Here is a 26,457-nt window from a genome sequence, read left to right on the forward strand (position 1 = left end):
TACCTACTGCCAAAAGCACAAATCTGTGGTAATGTCCTTCATATGAAGCTACAATTTACCCACTTTTTTATTCTTGGAAAAAGAGCAGACTGCCATATCCCTTAACTGCTCTCTGATGGTAGTGAAATGAGTTTGTAGTACACAATCTTATCAAAGGTTCGATCTGTGCTATCTTTGATAAAGGAATGCACACTATTGTGTAAGATTTGGCCTATTGGAAATCGCATCAAAATCTGTCATGTTTGTGTTCTGTTGTATTGTAAATGACTCTAGCGATGGCAGCTGAGGTATTTAACAACCACACTTCCTGGTCATTCAAGCTATGTGCCAAAATCTTTGCGTGACTGAGTGGTAGATCTGGGCTTCAACCTGTGCCCTCTGTCTCCTTAGTCTGTATACAATTCAGTTTTTTACATACCTGATTTTAATCTCCATCTTCCCTGCTCATTATCCCAGAGCCTGCTGGTGTCGTCTACTTGTATTTCTTATTCTGGACTTGAATCAGTTTCTACAAAGAACTCTGTCTCGCTGTCGGTACAGTGGTTGTGAGAGATGTGCACTGTTTTCATGCTGAAAGGCAAGTCAGCAGACATAAGCTGATCTGCGTCAACTCTACATGTGCAAGCTTTTACCTCAGAGCCTGTTACAGAGCCACACTTGAACTGCTCATGACCTGTGGTCAGATTATCCTTGCTAAATGACTGAACTGTAATGCATGCTAGAACAATGCTTGTAAATAAATGGAAGCCCAAAGTAGTAACTGCACAAAAAAATAGCTTGAATATTTTTATCCACATAAAAGGATCTAGAATCTTTTCAGTATTAAAATCTCTCTTCAACTGAAAATATCCTGAAATGAGCTTATCTTTGCTCACTTAAAGTTCTGTAGATGTGGCCCTGCTAGTGGGCTAGTTTCCCGATGGAAGTGCTGGCACCTGGGGCATGTACATCCTACCATCAGCCTCTTCGGTTGGGAGTTAAGGAACAGGCAGGTAACTATTACCTACTGTAATTCACTGAGGAGATTCAGATTCTGTTCTCTTTTTGCTTGACTAGAGCTCATTTCTGTTGGTGTTGAGGTTTTTATCTTTTATATGTAGCAGTCAGCAATGAGGCAGATCAGAGTGTTGATATGTCACGTAGTTTTGAAAGGCAGCAAAAACTGGTCTTGAGAGTTGAATTTTCTGAAGCACTCCCATCAGCTATAAGAATTTTAAGACCTACACTTGCAAATTCTTGTCTGCTTTTCCTTTTTTTTTAATTACCTCTCATCACCAAAAAATAGAAAGAAACATAGTGAGAGAGAAAAAAAAAAAGAAAAAAAAGTCAGAAACAGCAGTAATTGCTTATGAAGATTTTGGGGTTCAGTGGGTATCTTCACCATAACTGCATGTGTATGTAGCATGTGATCTCTGGATCTGCATTCATGTTGTATTTCTCTTTGCATTTCCTCATCTTCCCGTATTCAGGCAACACGAAACATGTGATACTTTTGTGACTTGAGGCTTTAAGTATATCCTTTTTTTTTTTTTTTTTTTTTTTTTAAACTCAGATCCAACTTTTTGTTGGCCACTGTCACAAAGTTAAAGAACCTCAGAAAGCTGAGAAGGAATGAAAGTGCTCGGAGAAGAATGTTGTTGTGGTGCTTAATTTTAAAGAGGAGGAGGTTCTGTGTGATGTTTACTTCCAAAACCAAATAAAATCTTTTTGAGGAGAGGTAGTTTCAAACTATAGTATTATGTTCTGTAAATAAAGCCAGGCTACTACTTTAGTCGAGAAACTACTTTCAGTCAGTGTACTAGGCTTGTCTATTGCACTGTACCAACTGACAAGGAAAAAAAAAAAAGTACCGAAGTTTTTAGAGCAATTATGCTTTGAAGTATCAATTTGTGCTTTTTTAAAGCTACCTATTCACGTGGCTCCTCTTATGACTACTCATCTTTCCTTACTGTAACTTTACTCTAAAATGAAAGAAAGTATCGCTTTAAAAAATAAAGGAAACTTTGTTCATCTACATTTGCTGTTTTTTGTTTAACTTGCTTTATTAAGGTAAAAAATGCTTGACAGGCAAGTCACTGTTTCTGCCGTCTGATTTAACCTGGTTTTAACTTGTATCGGCAAAACCAGCTGAAGCAGCCAGTTGTATCTACAGCTGGGCCTGTACTAGGAGGGAGGTTTTTTGTAAAATTCTCTATAATATAGATGTTGCTGAGAATCTTTTAACATATCTAGTATGCAACCAAATACAGAAAAGCTGGATGAAATCACATTTATGCTGAAAGCATCAGCTTTGTCAGTTGAATTCAGGAAAATGCGATCATTAGAAGTGATGAAGTATCAATTACTTGTCTTGCAGATTTTGGACAGAAGTTTTTGGTGATGGCAACCAACTTAATCTTTGGCACAGATCTCAGTCTAGTTATGTTGTTAAAAGTACCTGTGGACCTACAATGACTTTCTTACTAAAGCATGGGGTTTTGGTATTAAAATCCTTTGGCTATTTTAAGTTACTTGTCCAGCTTTTTGTTCACCACAGTTCTAAATGCTGATGAGATGCAATGGAGCAGGATGACTAACACCATTTTTTATAGGTTCATCTTACAAGAGCAGTCTTTGAAACAAGAATGGGAAGAATAAGATAGTATCTTCATGTGGTAAGCTTATTTTTTTGTTTGCTTCCTTTAGGTTTTGAATGAAGAATGCGATCAGAATTGGTACAAGGCAGAACTCAATGGAAAAGACGGCTTCATTCCGAAGAACTACATAGAAATGAAACCACATCCGTAAGTAGAGCTTTGGTGATAGGCTCCCTTGATCTTACTTTTGCACATCCTCTCAAGCAGAAAGGAGGTTTTGTGCTGAATACTTTGCAAAGTATACCTTACCAGATCTACCAGAATGTATGGATAGATAAAGGATGGCTGTTGAGTTGTATCTCTGGCTGTAGTGTTTACTGCAACTCATTTCACAGCTAGCTGTACAGCAGGGTATTTTTGGATGCTTTTCTGGTGGTTGTTTTGCTGTAGGGTCAGACAATCCGGCCTTGGGTGTAGCAGGCATAAACCAGCAGAAAACTCTCTACTAAAGAGTTGTTGCCACCACTGCCTCAGGAAAAAGAGTGACTGTGTTCCTGTGATGATTCTGTATTTTACCTATCATAGCAGATAAGAGTAAAAATTGTGGCATTCAGAGCCACCAGAAAAATGTGTAAGGATATTTGGAGCTGAACTCTCAGTATGTCTATGTCACATCCTGAGTATAGAATCTGTTATTATAGAATAATTTAGGTCGAACAGGAGCTCTAACAGTCATCTGGTTGAACACCTTGCCTGCAAAACAGGCCAACTTCAAAGAGCGTGTACTGCTGTGCAAGTACAGTTGCATTGATTTGTAGCTCCAGAGAACTGTATTTGAGTAACTACTTTGAATGTTTCCTCTTAAAGAATCAAGCATATGAAAACAGTTAGCGTTTCATTGACTGGGTTTTTCTTTGTATAAGTTCACATATTTCTGTTGTCTTCTACTAAACTCTGGTTCTGCCAACCTTTGAGATCCTTCAACATCTGAACAAGAAAAGTGAGCTCTGGGTAACAGATTCAAAGGGGAGAAAAGATTTAGGAAGGAGCAGCAAAACCTGTAATCAGGGTTTTTACAAAGATGTTTAGTGGTTCAGTTGCCCACAAAAACTGATGATTGATTTGTTAATTGTTGGCTGTAATTATATCATGAAGATATTGCCGTTAAATCCAATCAAGAATTATTTTTCTAAGGGCTCTTTTGAAATGGCAGAAGGGAGCTTTTGAGGGACTGTGCCCCAAGAAGGAGAGAAGGTATACTGCTTTAGCGCAGCCGCGTGGGAAGTGAAGCAAGGATGCATCAGAAAATTCTGAAATTGTTTAAAGCCTTGTCTGCTGCAGTAACATGTCTAGTTTACCCTGATCACGCTAGTCCACTGGGGATCACAAATGTACATTGCAATTTCTCTCTCTCTCTCATTGATATGAATCATCGCACGTCTTCTCATAACAATTTTGCAGGCATTTGAGTTATACTGCAGTGATGTCTCCTGTGATGATCAGTTTGTTCTGTAATCATCCATGGTATTTTGTTTTAGAGGGATAGAACTGTCAGGTTTTTGCTTTCTGATATCAAAGAGGAATGAACAATATCTGAGCCTGCAGGTGGGTGAATTTGGTAGTGGGTTTTAAGCATAGATAATTTGACCTTTTCTGAAGATGTTTAAACTGCTGATGGCGGCTGGATGGAGTTAGCTCCATGTGTCAGCAATGCTGGGAGTCTTAACTAATGCATTAACAACCCTGGGAAATTATGCAAAAGTTTTTATAGTGTAGTGTTAGCTTAGCTGTAATGCAGAGCTCTCTAAGTAGTCCAACAGGTCATACAAAAAGCAAAATTGCAGGCAGCTGACCAGGTGTGAGAAAGAGAAGGTTCCTTTTCTCAGACTAGTATCAAACCATGTTGTGGGAAGGTGGCACGAGAGCTTTTCAGGAGGATTTGGAAAGAAAGCAACTGAAAATGGCTTTAAATCCTGTCCTAGGATGTGAGACGTAAATCCCTCCAACCCCATAGCTAGTCTTAAATGCAGTGTTTTTTCTTGCTGCTGTTTTGCAAATCTTCCAGTTTGCTTTGTAACTATCAGCAAATGAAGCTGAAAGGAAAATGTGGTGCCTCTTGGTCACCAGCTGAGTCACCTGGGTTCTGAAGGGTTAATCTGAATTGCCACATCAATTAACAAAGCAAAAATGTAAGTAGACATAGGCATGATACTTGGAGAAGAGCTGCAGGAAACTCTGGGCAGGAGGCTTCCTGTGACGGCACAGCGGTGCAGTTCAGTGGCAGGACTACCTTTTGCTTTTTAAGGGGTAGGGGCAGAATTTGCCGTTTATGAAACTGTGTGGATCAGACTTGTAGTGTGCGAATCTCAAGTTCGCATTCGTAATCAACTTTTCTTGAAGATATTGCTGAAGTCTCACTTAGCAGTATTGTAACTCACGGGGAGGAAATCGGCCAAGCTGAATGGTTTTGCGATGTAAAGCCAAAATAATTGCCAAACTGCCGATTGAAATGAGTCTGAACGCGATGTGAACTTTGTGTTATACCAATCAGTGCATCTCCCTCTAGCTGTGCAGCATCAGCAGTAATGCCTGGATTTGGTTTGCAGTGCTGACTGGATAAGTTTCACCAACGTTACAAAGCTAGTGGGAGACAAATGTTACCAAGCTTAGCCCCTTCAGCAGGGAACCCGTTGGAATGTTGTGGTCGGTTTCTTTGGCCTAATTCTCCATGTGTGATTTTTGACATGCCGTGATATTTGTTAATTTTTTCAGTCATTCTGTAGCAAAGATTCACATGTGCACAACACTTCTGATGCTTTACAAGCATGTTCTTAAGTAGACAGTAGTCTTTCAAAATAACTTACTTTGTTTCTTTCATCTATGGGATTTTCTTTTCTTTTTTTTTTATATTTAGAATTCAAGTTCCTTTTACTCTGAATCGCTAAAGTGGTAGTGAAGTCGTAAAACTGCAAGGGACTTCAAGAATTGTGAAAGATTTTTTAGTCTATTTGAAGTGTCTTAGAAACAGATGGCAGAAAACTAAGAATTTGATATTGTTACTTTGGAAGTGTGACTTCCTTTAATCGAATTGTACACTTCTACTTTGTAGTGATTCAGTAAAATGTAGGGGGGGAATAGAGTATACTTTTGAGGCTTCAGGCAGGATTATAGAAGTTCTGAGGTTTGTGTTTCCAAGTCACATGCGAGTAATTGAGAATTATTTGAGAACTAAACAGAATTAAAACACTTTGTAAACAAGAACTATGGCAAGATATCTAAAATCGTAATAGAAAGCTCACTTTATGTAACATTTGGCAGAGGCAAAATTCAAGACTTCCTTATCTTTCTGAAAATTGTGCCAAAACCCCAGGAAACAAAATACTACCTTTGAATTCTGAGGGAGTTTCACATAATGGTTTCTCTTGGCTGATTTTTGGAGGCAGCAGGGTGCAATGAGAGACAGGTAGACGCTCCCTCTGCTGTGTCTGCCGCCACTTTGGGTACCGAGACGCAGCGCAGGTGCTAGACCACCAGGAAAGTAGTAAATGCCATGACGTTCTTTACCACTGGAGATAGAACAGTTGCGGGAGAAAGCTTTTCCTTTCTGTTCCAGGGAATAAAGAGTACACAACAAGACTTGCAAGCAAGTAAAACATGTCTAGGTGATCATGGAAACCGAGTTTGTAAACAAGATGTATCATTTTCAGTGCCAAAATGCTTTTCGTAATGGAGCTGCACAGCTAAATGGAATGAATACTCCTTTTACAAGGGGGATGCCCTAGAGTAGTTTTATTGAATGTTGATATAGTAGAAATACATCTGTGGACTCATCAGCCTTGATATAATACAGGGATGTGTTTTTGTGTAGCCTCCTGTGATGAGCAGATACTGAAGACAGCCAGTGAGAGAAGCAAGGGCTGCCAGTAGCTGACGAGTGTGGTAATCAAGTAATCGGGTGGTCTTTCACCTCTAGAGAGAACTTCCTCTTGGGGAGGAAGATCTGGTGACTTTGTGACTTCATGAAAGCTTCAACTTCTCTTAAGAACAACTGTTTCAGGGAGGATTTTGCAACTTCTCTCTTCTTGCTGCACCAAACCCTTCACTGTAGAAAGTAAACTTTGTGAGTGCAGCTCTTGTTATTAAATGCTCTCCTCTAAGGTCAGTCATCTGCATGGTTATAGGCTGCAGTACGTACTTCTGTCCTGTGTGATCTGTTACTCCAAACTGAAAGCTGTACTTTTTGGTTGTGAAGGTGGTTCTGCTTTTCCCACACCATGTGACCTACCACTCAGCCCTTGTTTGTCTTTAATCTTGGATTAGTCTGGAAATGTAAATGTGGGTAAGAATCCCGTGACTGGGGGCTGTTGGTCAGTGCTGACGATCTGGTTGCCTGAGGTGGGTTCACACTTGGTATCGTGGAGGTGGTCAGCCTGTGCCTTTGACTTCTGTGCAGATGTCAAGAGTTTCAGATGTGGCTTCCATGATGCAGCTATTTCACGTGGCTGCTGAAGTGAAAGCTGCTGGATTGTCCTGACTGTAGGAGAAAGCAAGAAAATAGGCTACTGAAACAAGTCTTACCAGCATCTTTCCTAGACCCAAATTGCATGCCCAGCTTAGCACTCCTCTGCAATGAAGCAGAGACACCTTGAGGGAACTTTTCTCACTTGGTCTCCTGACATCTGCCTTAGCTTTCTGACACGATACCTGTCTTTGACCACTATGCTCTGGTAGGGGTCAGAAAGATTGGACTTGGGGCTGCAGGAGCAACCAGCTGCTGAGCAAAGCTCGTCATTCTCTCTGCTGAAGTAGTTGTGTCTTACCACCTGATCTAAAAGAGACTAGAAGTTGGTTGTGATACAAAATGCACTTTCCATTTGTGCAGGATGGGTCAATCCGTAGACAGGATCTTGTTTCTACAGCTGTGATGTTTCTGAAGAGAAACCTGTGAGTGAACTCCCAGTGTTTCCCTTGCATTTTGCAAATACTAATTTTTTTAAAAGATTCCTACCTGCTAAAATAGTGATCTTTCTGTGCTAATCCTTAATAACTCAAATTTTCTATATTGTCTGCTCTGCAAATCATGACTGAGGCATGGCTGCTTCTCCTTAGGAGGCATGAGTAATAAAGGAGACTGTGTAGTTACTCCCCACTGATTATCTTTGGATACTAATAGTGAAATAAATGCTGCTCTATTATAGGGAATTTCAATAGTGACCAGCCACCAGTGCAGGACTTCATTGTCTCTGAGGTGATGGCAGCATACAGTTTGGACCATTAAAACTTTGCATGTAAAGACATGAGACTTTGTTCCTTAGTGACAGAGGAAGGGACTTGAGTTTCTTGGTTGAGCTAGGCATTTAATCTGTTTGACTTCAGGTTATGAGGCCCGATTACTAAGATATCAGTGCAGGTTGCAGTAGACATTTTAACTTTGTCCAAGGTTAGAGCCAGTTCCCAGGGTAGTTGTCTTAGTCTCACAAAGCAGGACTTTGCTGTGACTTGTGTACATTACATTAGGTTCTTGTGATGTTTTATATGCTAAACTGCAGTTACAATAGGGTGCAAAACAATGTGAATAATGCATTAAATTTTGAGGTTTTTTTCCATCTCTGAAAATAAATCCTGTAGTATGAGGATTTCACTCTTACCACATCTCTTGCTTTGCTAAATTGGGTGAAATAGGGCTATTGCAAGCACCTGCTTATCAAGTCATGGCTGCTTCATTGCCAGGATGAAACATTGTGAAAAGCTGTGTGGTTCAGTAGCCTGTATTGGAGTGGCAGTCAGGTGCAGTGCAGTTATTTCTGTTAGGAATCATTCCATTTCTGTGTGAATATCTATGTCTGGCTCTTCCCTTAAAGGATTAAAATTCTTAACTTTCCCTGTTGTTGTCTTTTCCTCACTCCACAGGTGGTTTTTTGGAAAGATTCCCCGAGCGAAGGCTGAAGAGATGTTAGGCAAACAGAGACACGATGGTGCCTTCCTCATCAGGGAGAGTGAGAGTGCTCCTGGGGACTTCTCCCTCTCAGTCAAGTAAGTAATGCCCAGAAGCAATCGTGTGGTAATCAGGCCAGCTACCAGGTAAAGGACAGGTGATTGTCAATGCTGAGGAGCAGGAGTAATCTTCCTGATGCCCTACAGCATTCCTGTTCTTCCAGTGATACTTATTTATTCCCTCTTTCATAGAACAAATATATATGCTCTGGTGTGTAATGAGCCTACAGGGCTGACCTGGTGGCATGTTGGTTCCTGTAGTCTCAGGTACTATCTGTTGGTTTGTTTGTGGATCCCATTCCTTCTTACAGCCACAAAGTGTCCCATGTGTACATGTTCTCTCCCATCCTCCTTAATTCCTCTTCTGCAGTACAACTTATTACTCTGTCTTCTCTCTGTGTAGTACACTTACAGATATGTTTTTATGTCTGCTTGGCACGTGCTTTGGGGATATTCATGTTGTACAGCACTGGGACATGGAGATGTGAAAACAGAGGCCTCTTCCATCTCTCACAAGTGCATTCCATGTTGGTAAAGAAACTCAATCTAGTAACAGTGAAGTGAGGAGGAGCAGTTCTCATCCTTGAATAACCTTACTAGAAGTACTGGCTGTTAACCAGCAGCAGTTTCTGCTAGTTAGCCATGGCCCACAAATACCACACTACCTGTCTTGCCCATCTGAAGTCACTGTAAAATAGAGGTATTAGAAACTCGAAAGGGTATGTGATGTAACGTGGGTTGAGGATGGGAGGGATTCTGTCCTCAGCAGTTGATTTTTGTCTTTTTCTTTATTTTCTGTAATATTCCCCTTTTCTTCCAGAAATGAACAAGATTTTCTTTAGAATCGTAACAATAATTTTTGATTATTCATGCACAATTCCTAGTTTGCTCTGTTTTCTGTAGCAATCAGTGATCTGTCTCAGCAGAATTATTTTTTTTCTGGTCATCTTTGGTCTGTAACCAAATATTTGTCCTCCTATACAGCAGCACTGAGTCATGCCAACAAACTGGATTAAAGCCACTGATTTTAAGAGATGTTTATATTTCTGTCTTGGATACGATCATCTGAGCTGGAATACTGGATATTTCATCCAGAAAGTGCATTCCTTTAAGAAACATAAAGTTATAATAGCACAGCTCTTGCCTGCCTGTTAGCTTAGTGTTGCCATCTGGTGGTAATATCTCAGTTGATCTTTTTTTTCCCCATTTGTTTAATTTAGAAAAATCTTTTTCCTAAACAGTGATCTGCAGGATTTGAAATGATGAGAAGCTTTCAGGTTGAGGAAGGGAGAGCAGAGACAGTACTCATGAGTTGTTTCATGTTAACTTTGTAGCCAAGATAGCTTCTGCATTTTTCAGCCAATGTATAGAAGCTGTGCATGCCAAGTAGGGAACAGTTGTCTCCTGTTTTCAGTGTTTTAGACTGAAGGAAAAATACAGATGTGCCATTTGTCTGGAAAATCCCTTTGGAGTTCCCCTTTATTCAGACTAAAATTGTTGGAAAAGTAGCTTCAACTGAATGCCATCATTTATCAGAAAGAATTCTTAACACAGAATTGGAGTTGCCGCGTTCCATGTGCAGCATCACCTTTCCAGCACTTTCTGTTCATTGTTTTTGAGGGACCAGAGAGATCCTTTTGTTTTGCAAGACAGTCTTTTGCATAAGTCCAGGCTGGCTGCCAAAAGAGACAATCCTGCCCTCCCTGTGGCAGTATTTTCCCAGCAATTTACCTACAGTGGGCCTGGTGCTTGTGTATTGCATTATCGTGAGGGAGGGACTGCGACGGTGAGAAGAACAGAACCATAGCAAGAGTAGCACAAACCTAAATTGGCTCAAGTCAGTTGTGAAATTGCTGTGCCTGAAAAGCTAAAACCAAAGCGCTTGTACTGTTTGAGTTCGAAATCCTGTATTTGGGAATGTGAAGTGGAAGGCACCGTGGTGCAGCTACTTTAATGTGACCTTGTGTTTGTACTGCAAAGTCCGTGGCCTGTGTCCAGGGTATTCTGCGCGCTGTCTTCAGCGACTCAGGTGACTGCATACATACATCAAGAAGTACATGTACTGGATGCCAGCTATGTGGCAATGCAGTGTAAAATAAAAAGCTGAAATATTGCACGCGAGCCAGGAGAGAGAGTGTCGTCACGCCAGAAATTCTTGACCAAAAGACCTCAAACTTCTGCAAATTCAGAGTGGTTTAAAAGCTGGTTTTAAACTGAAGTCCTGTTATAAGAAAAGCAGATATGAAGATTGCAGGACTTTTTTGAAAATAAATTCTGTATTTGGATTCTCTCTCTCTGATTACTGATTTCTGTAAAATATAATTAACAGGTGGTTTTCAGACATCTTTTTTACAGCAGCCAGTTGGTATGTATATTATCAGTGTTATTTACAGTTTTCACTGTGCCCTGAAGGACCTTTTTCTTCCAAACTCTGTGCTGACAATCCCAGAAGAAGAGTACTTGGTGACTAATAATGTGCTTTTTTTGTGGTGTTCAATTCTTCCTCCCAGGTTTGGAAATGATGTGCAGCACTTTAAAGTGCTTAGAGATGGGGCTGGCAAGTATTTCCTCTGGGTGGTGAAGTTCAATTCTTTGAACGAGCTGGTAGATTATCACAGATCCACGTCTGTCTCCAGGAACCAGCAAATATTTCTCCGGGACATTGAACAGGTGCCACAGGTAAGAGAAGTGTCCTTGTAGAGTGCACTATTTAGACTATTGCAACCACAGTTTGAAGTGGGATTGCATCTTGGAGTAAATGACTAGGGATGGAGAGAAGCTGACTGACATTTTTCTTGTCTGTGGAAGTGTATCTTTAGATCCCGCAGCCAGAATTACGCTGGGAAGTAAGCTGGATGTTTGTGCAAAGCCTACCTGCTAACTCCCTACTCTTCCCTTCAGTTCTGGCAGTGTTATTGTTGCTGCTTGAACATTTGCCTTGTCTTAATGTTTCTGGATACTGTTGCAGGAAGGTTATCTGATTCCTGCAATTTAAAAATGGGTTTACTCCTATTTTAGGACACAGTAAGAAAGAATAGTTCTACTTGTAGTGGTTCATAGCCAGGACTGTACCCCTCTGAGCCAGTGAAGCTTTGGTACTGAAGACGTGGTTACAGGCAGTAGCATATGGAACATCTCTAGCCTGCTGGTTTGGATCTAGCCAGTGCTAAGAGAAACCAAAATCTACTGCGAAGTGCCAGCAGAGCAGCTTGTGTATATCTAGCTCTTTGTTTTGTTCTATTTCCCAGGGCAATCAAAATGTTATGTTGGATTTAACTGGATCTTTTGTCAATTTTGGATAAATCTTTTTGCCTCTGTGTGCAGCATTCTAATTCTAGCTTGAAGACAAGGAGCATGGAACTTGTACTGCTCTCCAGGTGCCACAGGCACCCTTTGCCACAGTTTGTCTGAATTAACATCTGGCTCTGTGTTGTTGGGTTAGTGATAAACAGAGGATGAGAAAACAGCTGGCTGAAAATGGCAAGCACGAAGATACCTTCCTAGCCTCAAGATTTTAAGAATGCAAATGCATTTTAAATGAACCATTAGCTTTGCAATGGCAGCGTTTGCTGACCAAGCAAAAAGCTCTGGGACAGAATTTCTTGATATTGGAGAGTTTTAAGGAAAACGTGTAAAATGCCAACATCCAGTTTTTAGGGGGAACTTTGTGTATCGCAGTGTTAGGTAGATTATTAACACTCATGCTGTCAGTTGGCGAAAACAGGATGAATAAGCAAAAAGACCATTGTATTGCAATGGAGTACAGATTTACAGTAGGTCATGAAGACTGGAAAATACTAGGAAAACATCTGAGTCACCTGCTGTCTTTGTTTCGGATCTTTCACAGAAACTGCACTTTTTTTCTAAGGTCTTCTATAGACTATGCTTTCCTGGTTTAGCATCTTGTTACTGATGTTGGAAGCTGGCTTGCAGGGAAATGAAACAGCCCAAGTGTTTATTGTTAAATGCTGGTGTAAGTTAAGTTCCTGCCTGAGGGAGCAGGTGTTTCGAGTGCTGTGGATGATTCTCACTTTGTATATCTTTTTCTTTCTCCTTTCAGCAACCAACATACGTTCAGGCCCTGTTTGATTTTGATCCCCAGGAGGAAGGAGAGCTGGGCTTCCGTCGTGGAGACTTTATCCAAGTCCTTGACAATTCTGACCCCAACTGGTGGAAGGGAGCCTGCCACGGACAGACGGGCATGTTTCCACGCAACTATGTGACCCCAGTGAACCGGAACATCTAGAGATAAATATTAGAAATTATTTAAAGAAGCCAGAGAACCAGTAAATACACATACAGAACCTAACTGCAGCCAGTGACCTAAAATCACATGGCGATAAAACCTGAGTCACCTTTCACCATGAGGTGATCCTCCTTCACTCAGTACGGAACTTCAGGGGTGGTGGGGGGGAAAGAGTTCAACTTACACACCAAAACTTATCTTTAAAAAAGAAAAAAAAAAAAGAGAGAAAAATGAAAATAACAAATTTCCTCAGCTGCTCCTGGGTTACCCCCTTTCATTCACTCTTCTTGTTTCCCCCTCCTCCTCTGTCCATCAGTGCATGAAGTTTTAATGCCATATAAAGTCCTAGCCATGCAGTTAAAGGAAAAGGGAGAAACTCTGCTGGTATTTTCTCTCTCTGCAAACGGTCTTCGTTTGACGTGATGGGACATGAGAGAAGAACCAAATCCACAGTCCTGCCTTTAAAAAAAAACAAAAATCATCAGTCTCTGCTTTTGCCTTCAACATTCAGCTCTCCTTGCCTGGGAAAGATGAGGTGTTAATCTAATTTTTATTGTCTCTTCTCCTTTGGCACTTTCTTCTGAAGCTCAGCAGCTTCCAAGCAGGGGAAGGGAGAAGAGTTATGTGGCTTTTTGTTTTGTTTTGGTTTTTTTTCCTTTTGAGTCACAGAGCTGCTTTGAGAAACTCCAACGTACAACTGAAGTCTGTTAATGCTGTGCTGACAGCTTTTTTGTTTTTTCTTAAAGGTGTACGGTTGAGCACATTGTGTAATTTTTTCCATAGTGCCTTTCCCTTATTTTCTTTTTTATTATAAGTTAAAAGGACAGTCCAGAGCTTTTCAGAGGGTTTTTTTCTGCCTATGTGTAAATAAATACTTTTGGGGGAAGGGTGTAAAGGAGGGTGGTTTTATCAATGGACATTTGAGAAAAACCTACAAACAGAGATGGAGCTTTAATCTTAAGATTTGTCTTACTGTTCAACTTTCCTTATTCCAAGGAAAATAAGGCATTCAAGTGGCAGCTTAGGCTGCTCAGAGGTGGGGAGCTGCAACCAGAAGCCTCAAAAGAAGTAAGAGAAAGGGGGAAGTTATGACAAGGGAAAATGAGGAAGAATATTTTGGGGAGGGAGGGTTAAGGGGGGAATTTGAGAAATAATAGCCCTGAGATGTCCTATCAAATGTACATTCCTTTGATGGAAAACTTTATAATGCAGAGAAACCTCAAGAAATAGTGCTTGAAAAAACTTTATGCTATTAGTGAATGTTTCTACGTGATGCATGTAATCAGCCTGTCTCTTTGGCCTGGATAGGGAATATTTGCAGTCGTGTTGCTCTTGACAAGTGGGGTTTGCATCGCTGTTCTCCAGTTTCTCCTCCCTCCTCAGGTCAGTGTTACTGTTGAAGTAGATTCCCCCTGCCCCGCTCCCCATTCACAGCAGGCTGTGTGATGACTGTAATCCCCACCCCACACCACAATGGCATTTATTGTGGCCATTTGCTCCTCCACCAGAGCAGTATGACGTTAAATTGGACGGAAAGGAAAGCAATCGAGCCGCACCACTCTCTGTGCCAATCTTCAGTTGCGTTATTTTTCCTTTTGATAGCCGTTTGGCTGGATCCCTTCACCCCACCAACGAATCCAAAAACTGCAGCGGAGATCTCCTCCTGCCCTGCCTGAGCACGGGCAATCTTGTGTTGGAGGGTGCCTTTTTTTGTACTAAGTGTTACAAATGTTTTATTCCTGAGATGGACTCTGCCTTACACTTTAATTTTCCAGCAGATGAAAGAGAGAGCTATCCTGTAGAGTATTACTTTCTCCCCCTCTCCTTGCTAGCTGTCACTCACTTTCTTCCTTCTTTGTAAAGTGATTGGAAAAGGAATCTATGGCATTCTACACCTGGACCATTTGATTGTTTCCTTATTTTGGAATTGGTGTATATCATGCAGCCTTGCAGACATATGTCTTGTGTGTGTATATATATTAAAAAAAAAAATCAGTGTTTAAATAAAAAAGGCCTATGTACTTAATCCTTTAACTCTGCAGCAGCATTTGGTAGATAGTAATTAACTGTGAATAATAAATATACGTTGAATTCTTCACTTGAGCATCTGTCTGTTATTTCACTTAACTCACCAAAATATAATTGATCGACCTGATTTGTAGGATATTAAATTGCTGTGGGAGGGAAGAGCTGTAAGGTGTGCTCTGGCCTGAAGCACCTGAAGCTCTTTAGCATCGTGGTTCAATCTCAGCATGCTTGGATGAATTCGTTACTCCTTCAAGCTAAGTCAACAGAGAGCCTTGCACTTGGCATGCGTGGATAGTGAGGAGAGGGAAAGGGATAATCGTTTTGCTTCCAGGATTGAAAACCATGTATCTATCAGCTGAATGGCAGGGTGGCACTTGATTTTTTTTTTTTCTTTTTTTAAGGTTTTTTCCTAACTGTTGAATGCCCCTATGGTATGACTGCAAAGTCTCCAGTAAGGAGAATGATGCACCAGGTATTTGTGGAGCATCCTGCTTGAAGGACAGAGGGGAAGATGGGCGTATGGCTTGTGTAAGCAGAGCAGCCACGGCTCAGACTGTCGCAGGAACGTTTGCTCTGCTTGATCGGTGCCTTGCAGATCGTTTTTGCTTTTCTCTTGTTGCCTGAAGTGGAACTGCTCGCTTGTGCTAAGGCGGCGTGTGGGCAGCTCTGCAGGTTAGCTGTGAGACGCTGCCAGTGCGTTGGCTCTGCAGCTTCTCCCCAGCCTTTGCTCGTGTTCAGAAAAGCATCTGCAGTAGATTTTGTAGTAGATTTTAATGTGTGATAGGGAAGGGCTCGCTGACCTGAGGATTTGGGTTGGTTTTTAACAGTTGCTCTTTTAGTTGATGTGCTCGAATACAGATGGAGTCAAGGAGTGTTTGGTTGCTCAGAAATGCCTGAATGTTCCCATGATCAGTTCTTTATTTTTCATTTGTGCCGGTAAAGTCAATACAGAAATGATTTGCAGTGTGGTTCAGAGCTCTTGGCTGGTTTTGTAATGCTGTAACAGAACGGGTTCCTCAAAATGGTGTGTTATTGATACCTGGGGTATCTACCGGAAAGTTTAGAAAATCTTCCTTTCCTTGTGCTTTATAGAAGGAAGAAAAATGCCTGTTGCTGCTGTGATTGTGCAATGCCAAGGCCGGGGTGGAAGAACTGCCCTAAGCAAGCCATTGCTGTGAGCGCGTTCCTTCCCCCGTGGCACTGGGGCCAGCAATGCTGCTGGTGGGCTGCAGAAAAACCCTAAATCCCACCTTATTTTACTGTCAGCTCCCCGATCCAGCAAAGCAGCAGCACGGGAGATGCCGGAGCGGGTTCAGAAGCACAAAAGTTCGGGGCTGAGCCCTCTCCGGTTCGGAAACGGCGGGGCGGGCCCACGGGACTACGTTTCCCAGGTCCCCCCGCGGCGCGCAGGCGCAGTGCGGCGGCGGTGCCGGCAGCTGGCGGGCGGGTGAGGCGGCCCGGCGGGGCCCGCGGCAGGGAGCCGGCTGTGGTCGCGCACCGCCGCCCCGGGCCGCGGACAGCCACCAACCGGCGGCTCCGCCCGGGGTTTGGCTCCATATCCCCCTTCGGTGCCTGCCGCGGGGCAGGGGGCGGCTGTGGGGTGAGGGCGGGGAGGAGGAGGAGGATTGTGGTGAGGGAGGGGTCTGTGTGGCCCTCGAGGTGAGGAAGGGGGTCTGTGGGCCTTTGGGGTGATAGGAAGCTTTGGGATGGGGGGGCTGTGGGGTGAAGCTGTAGAGGCTTGGAGTGGGGAGAGCGGCTTGCCTGGGGAGGGCTCACTGGGGTACCCTGTCCCCCTGCTCAGGCCGTGGGGACACCAGGCAGGCATGGTCGGCTATGACCCTGAGGCTAAGTGCGTCTCCACGGTGGAAGCAGCTGCAGCAGGATCAGCATCCGGCTTGGTCACTCGGGTCCTTGTCAGCCCCTTGGATGTCATCAAGATCCGCTTTCAGGTATTCTCCTCATGGCATGCTTGGGGACAGCGGGTGAAAGAGCCTGCTACAGAGCAGAGCTGATGGTGGCCTGGATGAACAGGTCACTTGTGCAACCAGAGAGCACTAAATCTGCTCGTCAGCCCTCACCTACATTGTATACAGGTTATGCAAGGTAGCAGGGCTATCTTGTGTCCACCGCTTCTGTTTATATAACTTAACTTGTGTGTTTGAATGGGATCTTGTATTTTTCATAGTTTGTTCTCTTCCTCTGTTTTTCTGAATGATCTCTGCTATCTAACTGAATTTCACCATCATCCCTACTGATTCCCTTTGTGTTGCATGCATGGTTTTATTCTTTTAGAGCCCTATGCAAATAACGTCCTAGTCAGTTCTAGATGTGATTCTGTGGGAAGGCAGAATGTCATCTCTTAGCATTGGTTGGCTCTTAGCATTGCAAATTCCTCAATTGGACACTTGAACTTTGACACTTGAAATGTGACATGAAATTGAAAATATTTTCTCTATATTCCTCCAGCTTCAGATCGAGCAGCTCTCCTCCAGAAACCCAGGGGCTAAGTATCATGGCATCTTGCAAGCTGTACAGCGTATCTTCCAGGAAGAGGGGTTGGTAGCCTTCTGGAAGGGCCATGTTCCTGCTCAGTTCCTTTCAGTTGGCTACGGAGCTGTTCAGGTGAGGCGACTGAATATCAACCAGGCCCAACCCAGTACATAGGACTGGCTGCATGGGCAGATGCAGAAAGCTCCAGGTTTAAACTATACTGACGCAAGTCGGCTCCAGTCATGCTGATGTATAATTCCTAAGTTAATATTTCCAAGCTTGCTGAATGGCCTGCCTGGCTAGCCTGGAGTACAGCTAGAGCAAACTGAGTTCTGTCTCTATCTGTGTCATAGGCAAGCCCTGTTTGTTCCTGATGCTTGGCTTAGCTGTTTGTTTTCCAAGCCTGTGTAGTTTTTTTCCTTTGGTTCGCACTGTCACCCTAACAACTTGTTAGTAAAAACATCAATGAAGCCGATGGTGGTGTTTTATGCAGTATTGTTATGCTTAATTTGTAAATATTAACAACATAGTGTATGAGCAGTGGTTGAAAGAGTAATGGGCAGCGTATCTGTAATACAGCAAATACTCTTCAGGACACATAGAGCATTAAAATGAGTTTTTCACAATTCTAAATGCAAGATTTAGCAGAAGTTTCAAGAGATCAGAATATCCCAACCATTCCCTGGACTGCTCAGTGATTTTTACAAGGTATTCTTTGAGCATGTGCTCCAACAGGTTGCAAGTTGGGGAGGACTTTTCAAGGACAGAGAGAGAAGGTGGTTACAAGTGGTGGGTGGAGCTCTCTTGGTGAAATGAGAGAGGAGTGGGAGATCCATGTCAGCGATAAGGATTGACTCCTTGACCTGTGTATGTTTGTTTCTGTAAGTTCATGGCGTTTGAAAGCTTGACGAAACTGGTGCACATCACTACCTCGTACAATGCCCGTGATTCCTTTGTGCACTTCGTCTGCGGTGGACTGGCTGCTTGCACGGCCACTGTTGCAGTTCAGCCTGTTGACACGCTACGCACCCGCTTTGCTGCTCAGGGTGAGCCTAAGGTATGGTTGGAGAGTCAATATTTGGAATTATCATCCATAGCAGTAGCAATATTTCATGTGTGTGAATACAGGAGATGTTAAAAGTACATAACAGTCTGTGGGTTAGCATAAAGGAACAGGTGCTGTTATTGGGCAGTGTTTGCACTGTTGCCAAGTTATCTTCTGTGCTGTTGACACAGCTTTCTTAATTACGTTTTGCTGCCCCTGATTGCGTTCAGCTCCTGAGACGTGATCCAGAAAGGAGAAACTGTCCTTAACAGGATAACTCAATTTTCATTTGGCCATTTATAGAATACACTCCCCAATCTGTTGAACATTGCGTGTTTGAAACTTTCCATTTGCCCAGAGTCATGTTTAGGTAATGATGGGGGTGATATTTGAAACCAGTCACCTTTCACCTGTGTTTCATGTTCTTATTTATGCAAGAATTGGTCTCCATGCTAATTAGGTCTGTAATAACTAGACTCATATGGGTTTGTATCAGAGCCGTTTCTGGTTTTTTGGCTTAGTTTGCAGTAGAATCACAATATATATTATATGAATTCTGTTGCAGGACCAAGCAGAGCTGTTAAGAGAAAAATAAATATCTGTGATGCAAGTGGTCTCAGGCCACAGCTCTCAGCTCTGTGCTTTGTTTCTTCCCCTCAGCAGCACAGCTGGGGTGTGGGATACAGTGTCAGCCCAGGCCTTTCAGCGCAGAGCTAATGATCATTCGTTCAGTTAGTCTCTTGTGGCTCAGAAGCAGGTATAGGTTGTCACCTTCCTTATAAGAGTCACAAGGGCTTAGCTGAGAATGCTGTGTCAAGACAAGCAAAATCACTTTGTTCATCGCTTTGTGCTGAAAATCAGTCAGTTGTGTTTTGGGCAGTGGGGAATGCCTGTCCTCGTTACTGGGAAACAATCTGACCTTTGGTTTGCTGTTTTTAAGCCTGTTTCACTAGAGAGTCAGCCTCTCCTTTATTGTCTAGATCTATCGCAACCTTCGCCATGCAGTTGTGACAATGTACCAGACAGAAGGGCCTCGGACTTTCTATAGAGGTTTGACCCCCACAATCATTGCTATCTTTCCATATGCTGGTCTCCAGTTCTCCTTCTACAACATCCTGCAACAGTTTTCTGAATGGGTGATTCCAGCTGAAGGAAAGAAAGGAGGTAGGCACTTGGGACAGTGATGTCTGCGATCTGGAGAGAAAGAAATGATGAATGCTAGTTTGGGAGACTGACGTAAGCTCAGTTTTCTGTCCTATCACCCTTTTTGATGCAACATCTGAAAAGTATCTCAATTTCCCATCTCTCATTCTTATCCCTGCACAGATATTGTGAAAGTAAGTACAGTGAAGTTTACAAACAGCTCCTGTTATGGAGTAACCATGATGGAAATGTAGATGGATGTGAAAGTAAAGTGTCACAGGCTACTCTTTCCTGAGCTGTGTCACGTTACTCAGACTGTGGGAAGACAGTGCTGGCTTAATGTTTCTCTGTTTCGTTAGTGCTGTGGGGACCGGACTCTTGGATTTCCTCAGGAAATCTGCCTGCAGATTCCAGCACAGCTGTTACATAGGAGGATTCATTTAGCCTAATTTAAAACTGCCAAACTCTTGTTTTGATATTTTTATGTTGATTTCTAGTTCCGTTATAAGAGAACCTCATCCTGACGTGACCTGTCACCTTGACAGTTCTAGATACTAGTGCTTCCCTGAGAGACAGTATATGCAACATCAGTGTGTTTTTGTTCCTCAGTGGAATTTCTTCAACAGAGGAACTAGACTTTTCAATATCATCTCTGCATATTTATTTTTAGATGGCAGAAGCTGATAGTGGTTTTGTGCTGGGAATTCATGTTTGTCAGAAAAAAAGTCTTAATATCACAAAATTAATTTCCCACAAGCCTCTGAAATCATCAGGCAGTGTCAACTTGTGAGTTATTCCAATCCAGAATAAGTCAGTATGGGAATTAGGAGTGCAAGATTTCCAGTGACCAGGCTTTTACTGGGGGGGGCATGAAAACTTTTCCATCCACTAGTGGCAGGTTCTCTGGTGACTGGGTTTTTTTGTGTGCAATGCCACTTGGCAGAGAAAAGCATAAATCAGTGTAATGAACCAAGGTGAGCTGTTACACTCTGGCTCCAATGGACATTGTGAGCCTGATGTAGAAAATACAGATTGAGGTTCTGTGGCCCAAACTATGGTCTTACTTCTTGTGAAAAGGGGTTTTAACTTAGCACTCATGATCTTTAATCAGAACTCCCTGCTAATCCTTCTTCTTCCTTCCCCACTATCCTCTCCACTTTCTGCTTCTCAGGCAACATTAAAAACCTTGTTTGTGGCAGCTGCGCTGGAATCATCAGCAAAACCCTCACTTACCCTTTTGACCTATTCAAAAAACGACTGCAAGTGGGTGGTTTTGAGCATGCCCGGGCAGCCTTTGGGCAGGTGAGAAATGTTTGAATTGACTGATTTTCATAAGTGTGGATATGCATCCGGACAATGCAGAGCCAGTCATCACCAGAATGCAGTGATGATTGACCAGCAGTACCCATTGTGTTCCTGTTCGGGTTGGGAGCAACCAGGGAACTTCTGGGAGCTGAGCGTTGGTCTCACTTAATAACGGGAATAGCTGCATGAATAAACTGGGTTCATTTTGTGACATTGTCCAACGTACCTGTGCTCTGCCTTCTCGTCCACCTCCATCAGGTTGGCGGTCTTGGAGCTGGGGCTGAGTTAGACAGGCAAAGGTGTTGCGATTTACTTTTCTAGTTGCAGCTTGGTATTTGTGATTCAGGACCACATTACTAGCTTTATGCTGGGGTCACCTGTCTGTCAGGATCCTTTTCCAGTTAATATTTTGATACTCGGAATGGGCACCAAGTGTTCCGTGTGTGTCTTATGTACCAGAACATCCTGAAATTTAAAGCAAATTAGATACTTCTGGTGTTCTTTAGCACTACCCTTACCACCTCAAAATACACTGTAAGATAAATACAGATCTTTCAAGGAACTATCTCTTTTTTTCCCTGAAACGTGGAAATTTTCTTTTTTCCTTCAAATTCCTTGGATCTGAGAAGCAAATTAGTCGGTACCTCAAGAAACTCTGTGGTAGGAATTTGAACTCTTGACCCACTGCACTGGATGCTTTTCCCCTGCCAGTGAGGTACAGAATTTGCTCTTAGCATTGGTGCGTCACAAGATGTTAAACCTTCGCGGTGTGACACAATGACATGCAGATAGCTAATTTAGAGACTTCTGCGTGCTGTAGCTGTGTTGTCTTTCTGTCAGAAAACTGAAAAGTTGTCCCCTTTAGAGACTCTAGTGAAGGGGATGGAAAACAGTAGCAGCACAATCTGAAATAATTACTTCACAAACTTGTACCATAAATAATACACGCTGTTGTAGCATAAAGATTTTGTGGCCATTCAATTAGAATAATCTGCATAAGCCATTGCTGATGCAAAATATGTACTTTTCCTCTACCCCGCTCTACAAACAGACTCTGAAACTTTCAGTTAGTTATAATAATAGCCAGAAAGGCATCTGCAGGCTGCACGTCTAGACTGTGTTTCTGTGCTATAGTTTGGGGCTGTGTTCTTTTCCAGGTAAGCTGTCCTGGATTTTTCTTATTTAACCTTGTTGCCATTTCGCTCCTAGGTACGGATGTACAGCGGTCTCCTGGACTGCATAAGACAGATCATGCGAGAGGAGGGCCCAGGTGGATTCTTTAAGGGCCTTTCACCCAGCTTGCTGAAGGCTGCTGTCTCTACTGGCCTTGTCTTCTTTTGGTACGAGCTGTTCTGCAGCCTGCTGTGTGCCCTGAAGAACGCAGACAGCACGGCGAGGAAGGAAGGCTGAAAGGGGCATGTGTGTGACTACCTGGTGTTCCCCTGGAGGAGGGGAAACTGATGGCTTTGCTCTGTCATGAGCATGTTGGAAATGTCAGAGCTCCCGGAGCTCCATCAGCCTGTAGCAAATCACCTCCCGGGACCAAGCAGAAGGAGAAGGTGACTGCAGTTCTGCTGAAGACACTGAACTGCTTTGCTGGAAGCTGTTCAGCTGAGCACTTTTTTACTCTGTCTCCTCTAATATCAGCACACGTTTAGTGGGAAGAGAGGGGAACCAAGCAGACAACTACCTAGCAGAGACTGTGCTCTGAAAAGGCACCTGATAAAGTGGGTCAATTCCTGTGCTTGCCCTGGATCACAGAGAGGGATCCTGGCCTAGCTAGTGCTGCTTAACCCACGTAATGTCACTTCCTATCCCTGCATCTGCACAGCCTTGTTTCCTTGCTTATGGCCTGCTGTTTGTGCCATATGCTTTTCTCCATGTTGCACAGATAGCTCTGTCCTGCTGTTGTGAAGTCAGTGAAAAACGCTTCAGCATACACAGAACCTCGGGTTTCCTTTTCTTTGCTGCCAGCTGCTGCTGCTTGATTACCACTTGCTGGCTGCGTATTCTCAGCCACCTTAAATGCGGAATCTTCTGGTGGATTATGCTGACCCAAACTTGCTCTTCCTTTAACTCCGATGAGCTTGGTTGGATCCTAAGTGCCCATTTCTCTTTCTGCGCGTCTTGCCACACATCTCTTAGGGCTTTGCATGGCCTCAGTCACACTTTTTACTAGTAGACCTGCAGGTTAAGAATCCTACTCTAAGGGGATTCAATGCACAAGCCCAATTCTTACTTCAGGGTTGTTTGCTTCAATGCAGTGAGTAAATAAATGCTGTATAGAGTTTTAGAAATATTTAGTCTAAGTTGGAATACTGAAGGAAAAGTCCTGTGGAAATTAACAAATGTCTTTTTTTTTTTTTAAGTACCACTTTTCAATGTTTCTAGCAAGTATTTCTGTAATGGCCTCAAAACATTTCTGAACCTCAGTCCTACAGAGGTGCTAACAGATGAAAATGTGTTGACAAGACTAGCGAAGTGAGAGGACTGAACATCAAATCACAACTGGTTGGCTTAGTGCGGTGTTTGGCAAGAAAATGATGATTGAATTCGAGTTGGAGAAGTGTTTTTCTGGAGTTTCAAAGGTTTTGTGAATGATTTAAAAAGAAAAGTCCAACTCTGATTTACGTAACAGGGGACAAGAGGAAAATTACTTTCTTCCTCCTCTTTTATTCTGTTTTTTCAAGCTGAGCAGGGTGTGGCTGGACCAGTGTGTGGAAGGAAGAGCCTCTGCGATACAAAAGCATGTTAGTCATCTGGAGTGGTGGATGGGCAGAGCACTGCAGTTATCTAGAGGATTATTTGATGGTTCTTCTCTTAAAGCAGAGCTTTTCGTGGCTCTTTTGCAATATTCAGGGTGTTAATCCCAAATGGCCTGGCCAAATTCCAGTGTGACCTGTTCCATTCTGTTGACATAATTTCTCCTGGTGATTTTGAGCATATCGGCGTTGCTCACTTATCCTGATCTATTGTGAGAGGCTGTTTTTAAAGAGCAGCTGTTTCACTGCTGGCTGATATCTAGAGAGATTGCTTGCAAGCCTGGGCCAAATAACTTTGTGTCTGCTGTAGTTTGAGATCTTGGAGTGCAAAGTGGTTGTTTCACTGCAGGTGACTTTGAGAGCTATATGAAGTTAAAATCACTGAGCAGTGTCAGTGTTGGGCAGGAGGCTAATATATGAGCCTCGAAGCAGGAGTGTTAGCCGCATGGACTCTAAAAATGGGCAGTTTGGCTTAGAGGAGAAAATACAAGGAGTGTGGAGTAAAGTTTTTCAAAGTCCCTCAGTCCTGTTGGCATTTTCCTGTGTTATTTAGGCTCTTCTGAGATTCCCCCAAAATCTTCTCAACAATATTTTCGCTTTGTTCATTATTCATCTGTTGTTCTTGGAAAGACATCAGAACCAGTAATGAGCTTAGCCTCATGACATCCTTTTGAGGGAGAGAAATCTCTCGTTTCGAAACGGACACAAACAGGTTGGGATTGTTACTGGCTCTTGGCTGCTGGTAGAGAGGAATGCTGTCGTGGTTAGCAGGGACAGGACTGGCCACAGCAGAAAATTTTCTTCCATAGGAAATTGGGACTCATCCATCCTGTCTAAACATTACAAGACTCTTGTTTTCCGTTTTATGTCAAAGACCTGCTGTTAAACTGCACAGAATAGGGACAGAGTGGTCAGGAACTCAGCAGTGGGAATTGCAGCCCCTGAAATAGGGGGTGAGTTGCTTTGGTTGTCACAGGGACAAAGAGTAAAGAACAGAAAACTGCTCTGCTAAGATGATGTTCCTCAAGTGTGCTGTGGAGCTTAAGGTGATGCAGGTAAACAGCCTTAGGGGCATGCAACTTGGCTGCTCCGCAGAGAGGGCAGCAGCGGGGAGTACAGAGCAGCTCCTCCTCTCTGGGACAGTTTTTCCCTCCATTCTGCGTTAAATGAGCTTGCCTCCATCCAACAGATGGCAGAGTCGGAGTTCAAGTTGTTGCTCAGTCTGGCCCAGGCTGTGGAAGACACTCCCTGGTCGGAGTGGCACGCAGAGGGCTTTGGCACGCAGCCTGGTTTATATATCCCTGTGGGCTGTTAGTCATCAATGTTATAGGCCCATAAAGGCAGCTGGTCTTGTAGCGAACGAAGGAGAAAACTGACAACTTCAACTGTACAATATTGGAAGTTGCATCCAAGAGTCACTCATAAATTTCTGACGTGCCCTTTGCTAACTGGGAGTTGCTGCTAGGGAAATGACTGGAACAGGAATATTGTTTTCTTTTTGGGAATCAGACTGGCTTAGTGCAAAGCGCTAGGAGGACAGGTCTTATTTCTGATCCCGCCCGGGCAAAACACATGCCATTTGGAGCTAAATGTCCTAGAATTAGAGGAGTGGGAGCTGGGAGAGATCTGTAGTCACCTAGTTCTCCTGTATGCTGGAACAGATTAGCTCTCAGAAACTACACACCAGTTTCAAGTGACTCAACGCGGTGAGACTGCGCCCGTTGGGATGGCTGGGATTTCACTCTGATGTAATCTTATCAGTGGGGATTCGCGTTGCCTGCAATTCACCTCACAAGCTGCTCAGCAATTGCGTTGGTTTTCTTCTAGTGCCTTTTACCATCAGAATGTCCAAAAGCACTTTACAAGGCGCAGCGTTTGAGACAAGTTGTGCTGTGGTTGTTAGGGGATCCACCATCACTCTTGGCTGCCTCAGAGAACATTGACGCACAAGTTCTGTGATGAATGCACTGTTTCCTGCAGCGCTGGCTGGCTTGCCGAGTTCCTAGGACACTCCTGTTCTCAGGATGCTCATCCAGAGCTGCATAGCATCATTTTATTAATGTTTTACAGTTGGGTTTGGAATAGATTGTATTTCTTTTGGGGTGAAGTTTCTTTTGTGATGTAGAACTGTAATTCTCTGCGGCATTTTGCTGTGTTGCCTGAGTGGATCTTTTGCAGCTGCTGTTGTCTGAAAGCATCCGAGCACAGTGCGCACAAGGCGTGCCTACCTTTGAGAAAAGGTACATTAAATATTTTGTTATGCTCATGTCTGGCTGCAGGTTTTTTATTCTTTTCCTCCCAGTGTGTACGCTCAGCTGGACCCCGTGGGACTGCCGGGACCCTCCTGCTGCCCAAAAGGGAGGATCAGCAGAGATCAGCAGAGCCCAGAGCGTGGGGTGGCAGGAGCCATCTGGTTTTCCCTTCCCATTGCTGGCTCCTGGGTGATCGTCACCAGTGTGCAGGGCCGTCCCGTCCCCTCTGCGGCGTGGGGCGATGCTTTGGGTATCGCCGTTGGGAACCGCACCAAGGGGCATTGGCTGAGGGGGTTTGTGCAGCCTAGTCCCACTGCTGTGCCCGAGAGGGACGGTCAGAGCGACGGCGGCTGGTCCCGAGCCACACACTCGTGGTGGGGATGAGTTCAGGCTTTGTTTGTATCTAGCCAGGCCACACAAAGTGTTCACAAACTGCTCATTCTGCATTTCCTGAGGCTGTTCTCTGGTTTCAGCAGCCTCTCTGCTCTGCTGTCCTCTAAATGCTGGGAAGGCTTCACCCCCTGAGGGGTCTTCCCCTGTGCAATGGTTGGGAGTTTAGAGAAAAAGCGTGAAGCATGTTATACCTCCCTCAGCTCTTGTTGCAGTGAGTTGGTTT

The 26,457-nt window shown here is 43.4% G+C and overlaps 2 protein-coding genes across 5 annotated transcripts in view; both read left to right on the plus strand.

The window, feature by feature from the left end:
- Positions 1–14,914, plus strand: part of GRB2 (growth factor receptor bound protein 2) — a 52,984-nt gene extending 38,070 nt beyond the window's left edge. The window contains exons 3-6 of the mRNA XM_054846566.1: positions 2,686–2,783; positions 8,487–8,609; positions 11,081–11,249; positions 12,631–14,914. Of these exons, the coding sequence (XP_054702541.1) occupies positions 2,686–2,783; positions 8,487–8,609; positions 11,081–11,249; positions 12,631–12,816 (576 nt within the window). The 3' untranslated portion in view covers positions 12,817–14,914. The remainder of the gene's footprint in view (positions 1–2,685; positions 2,784–8,486; positions 8,610–11,080; positions 11,250–12,630) is intronic.
- Positions 14,915–16,278: 1,364 nt separating this feature from the next.
- SLC25A19 (solute carrier family 25 member 19) lies at positions 16,279–25,853 on the plus strand. Of its 4 annotated transcripts, none has more exons than XM_054846836.1 (7): positions 16,279–16,444; positions 16,646–16,793; positions 17,311–17,466; positions 18,221–18,391; positions 19,360–19,543; positions 20,694–20,824; positions 22,037–25,853. In XM_054846836.1, the coding sequence occupies exons 2-7, from the start codon at positions 16,668–16,670 to the stop codon at positions 22,235–22,237; spliced, it is 969 nt and encodes a 322-aa protein (XP_054702811.1). In that variant the 5' UTR covers positions 16,279–16,444; positions 16,646–16,667; the 3' UTR covers positions 22,238–25,853. The 4 variants fall into 4 exon arrangements, with proteins under 4 accessions (XP_054702811.1, XP_054702810.1, XP_054702813.1 ...); XM_054846835.1 differs by having other exon boundaries at positions 16,279–16,426; XM_054846838.1 differs by having other exon boundaries at positions 16,279–16,426; positions 19,477–19,543.
- Positions 25,854–26,457: the final 604 nt, after the last annotated feature.

Source organism: Grus americana, chromosome 18, assembly GCF_028858705.1.
Source record: "Grus americana isolate bGruAme1 chromosome 18, bGruAme1.mat, whole genome shotgun sequence".
In the NCBI taxonomy this organism is placed as follows: domain Eukaryota; kingdom Metazoa; phylum Chordata; class Aves; order Gruiformes; family Gruidae; genus Grus; species Grus americana.

Coding starts and splice junctions, on each gene's coding strand:
- SLC25A19 (XM_054846836.1), top strand. CDS start 16,668: ATGGTCGGCTATGACCCTGAGGCTAAGTGCGTCTCCACGGTGGAAGCA. Junction 19,544..20,693: donor AGCTGAAGGAAAGAAAGGAG/GTAGGCACTTGG, acceptor TCTGCTTCTCAG/GCAACATTAAAAACCTTGTT. Junction 20,825..22,036: donor CCCGGGCAGCCTTTGGGCAG/GTGAGAAATGTT, acceptor TTTCGCTCCTAG/GTACGGATGTACAGCGGTCT.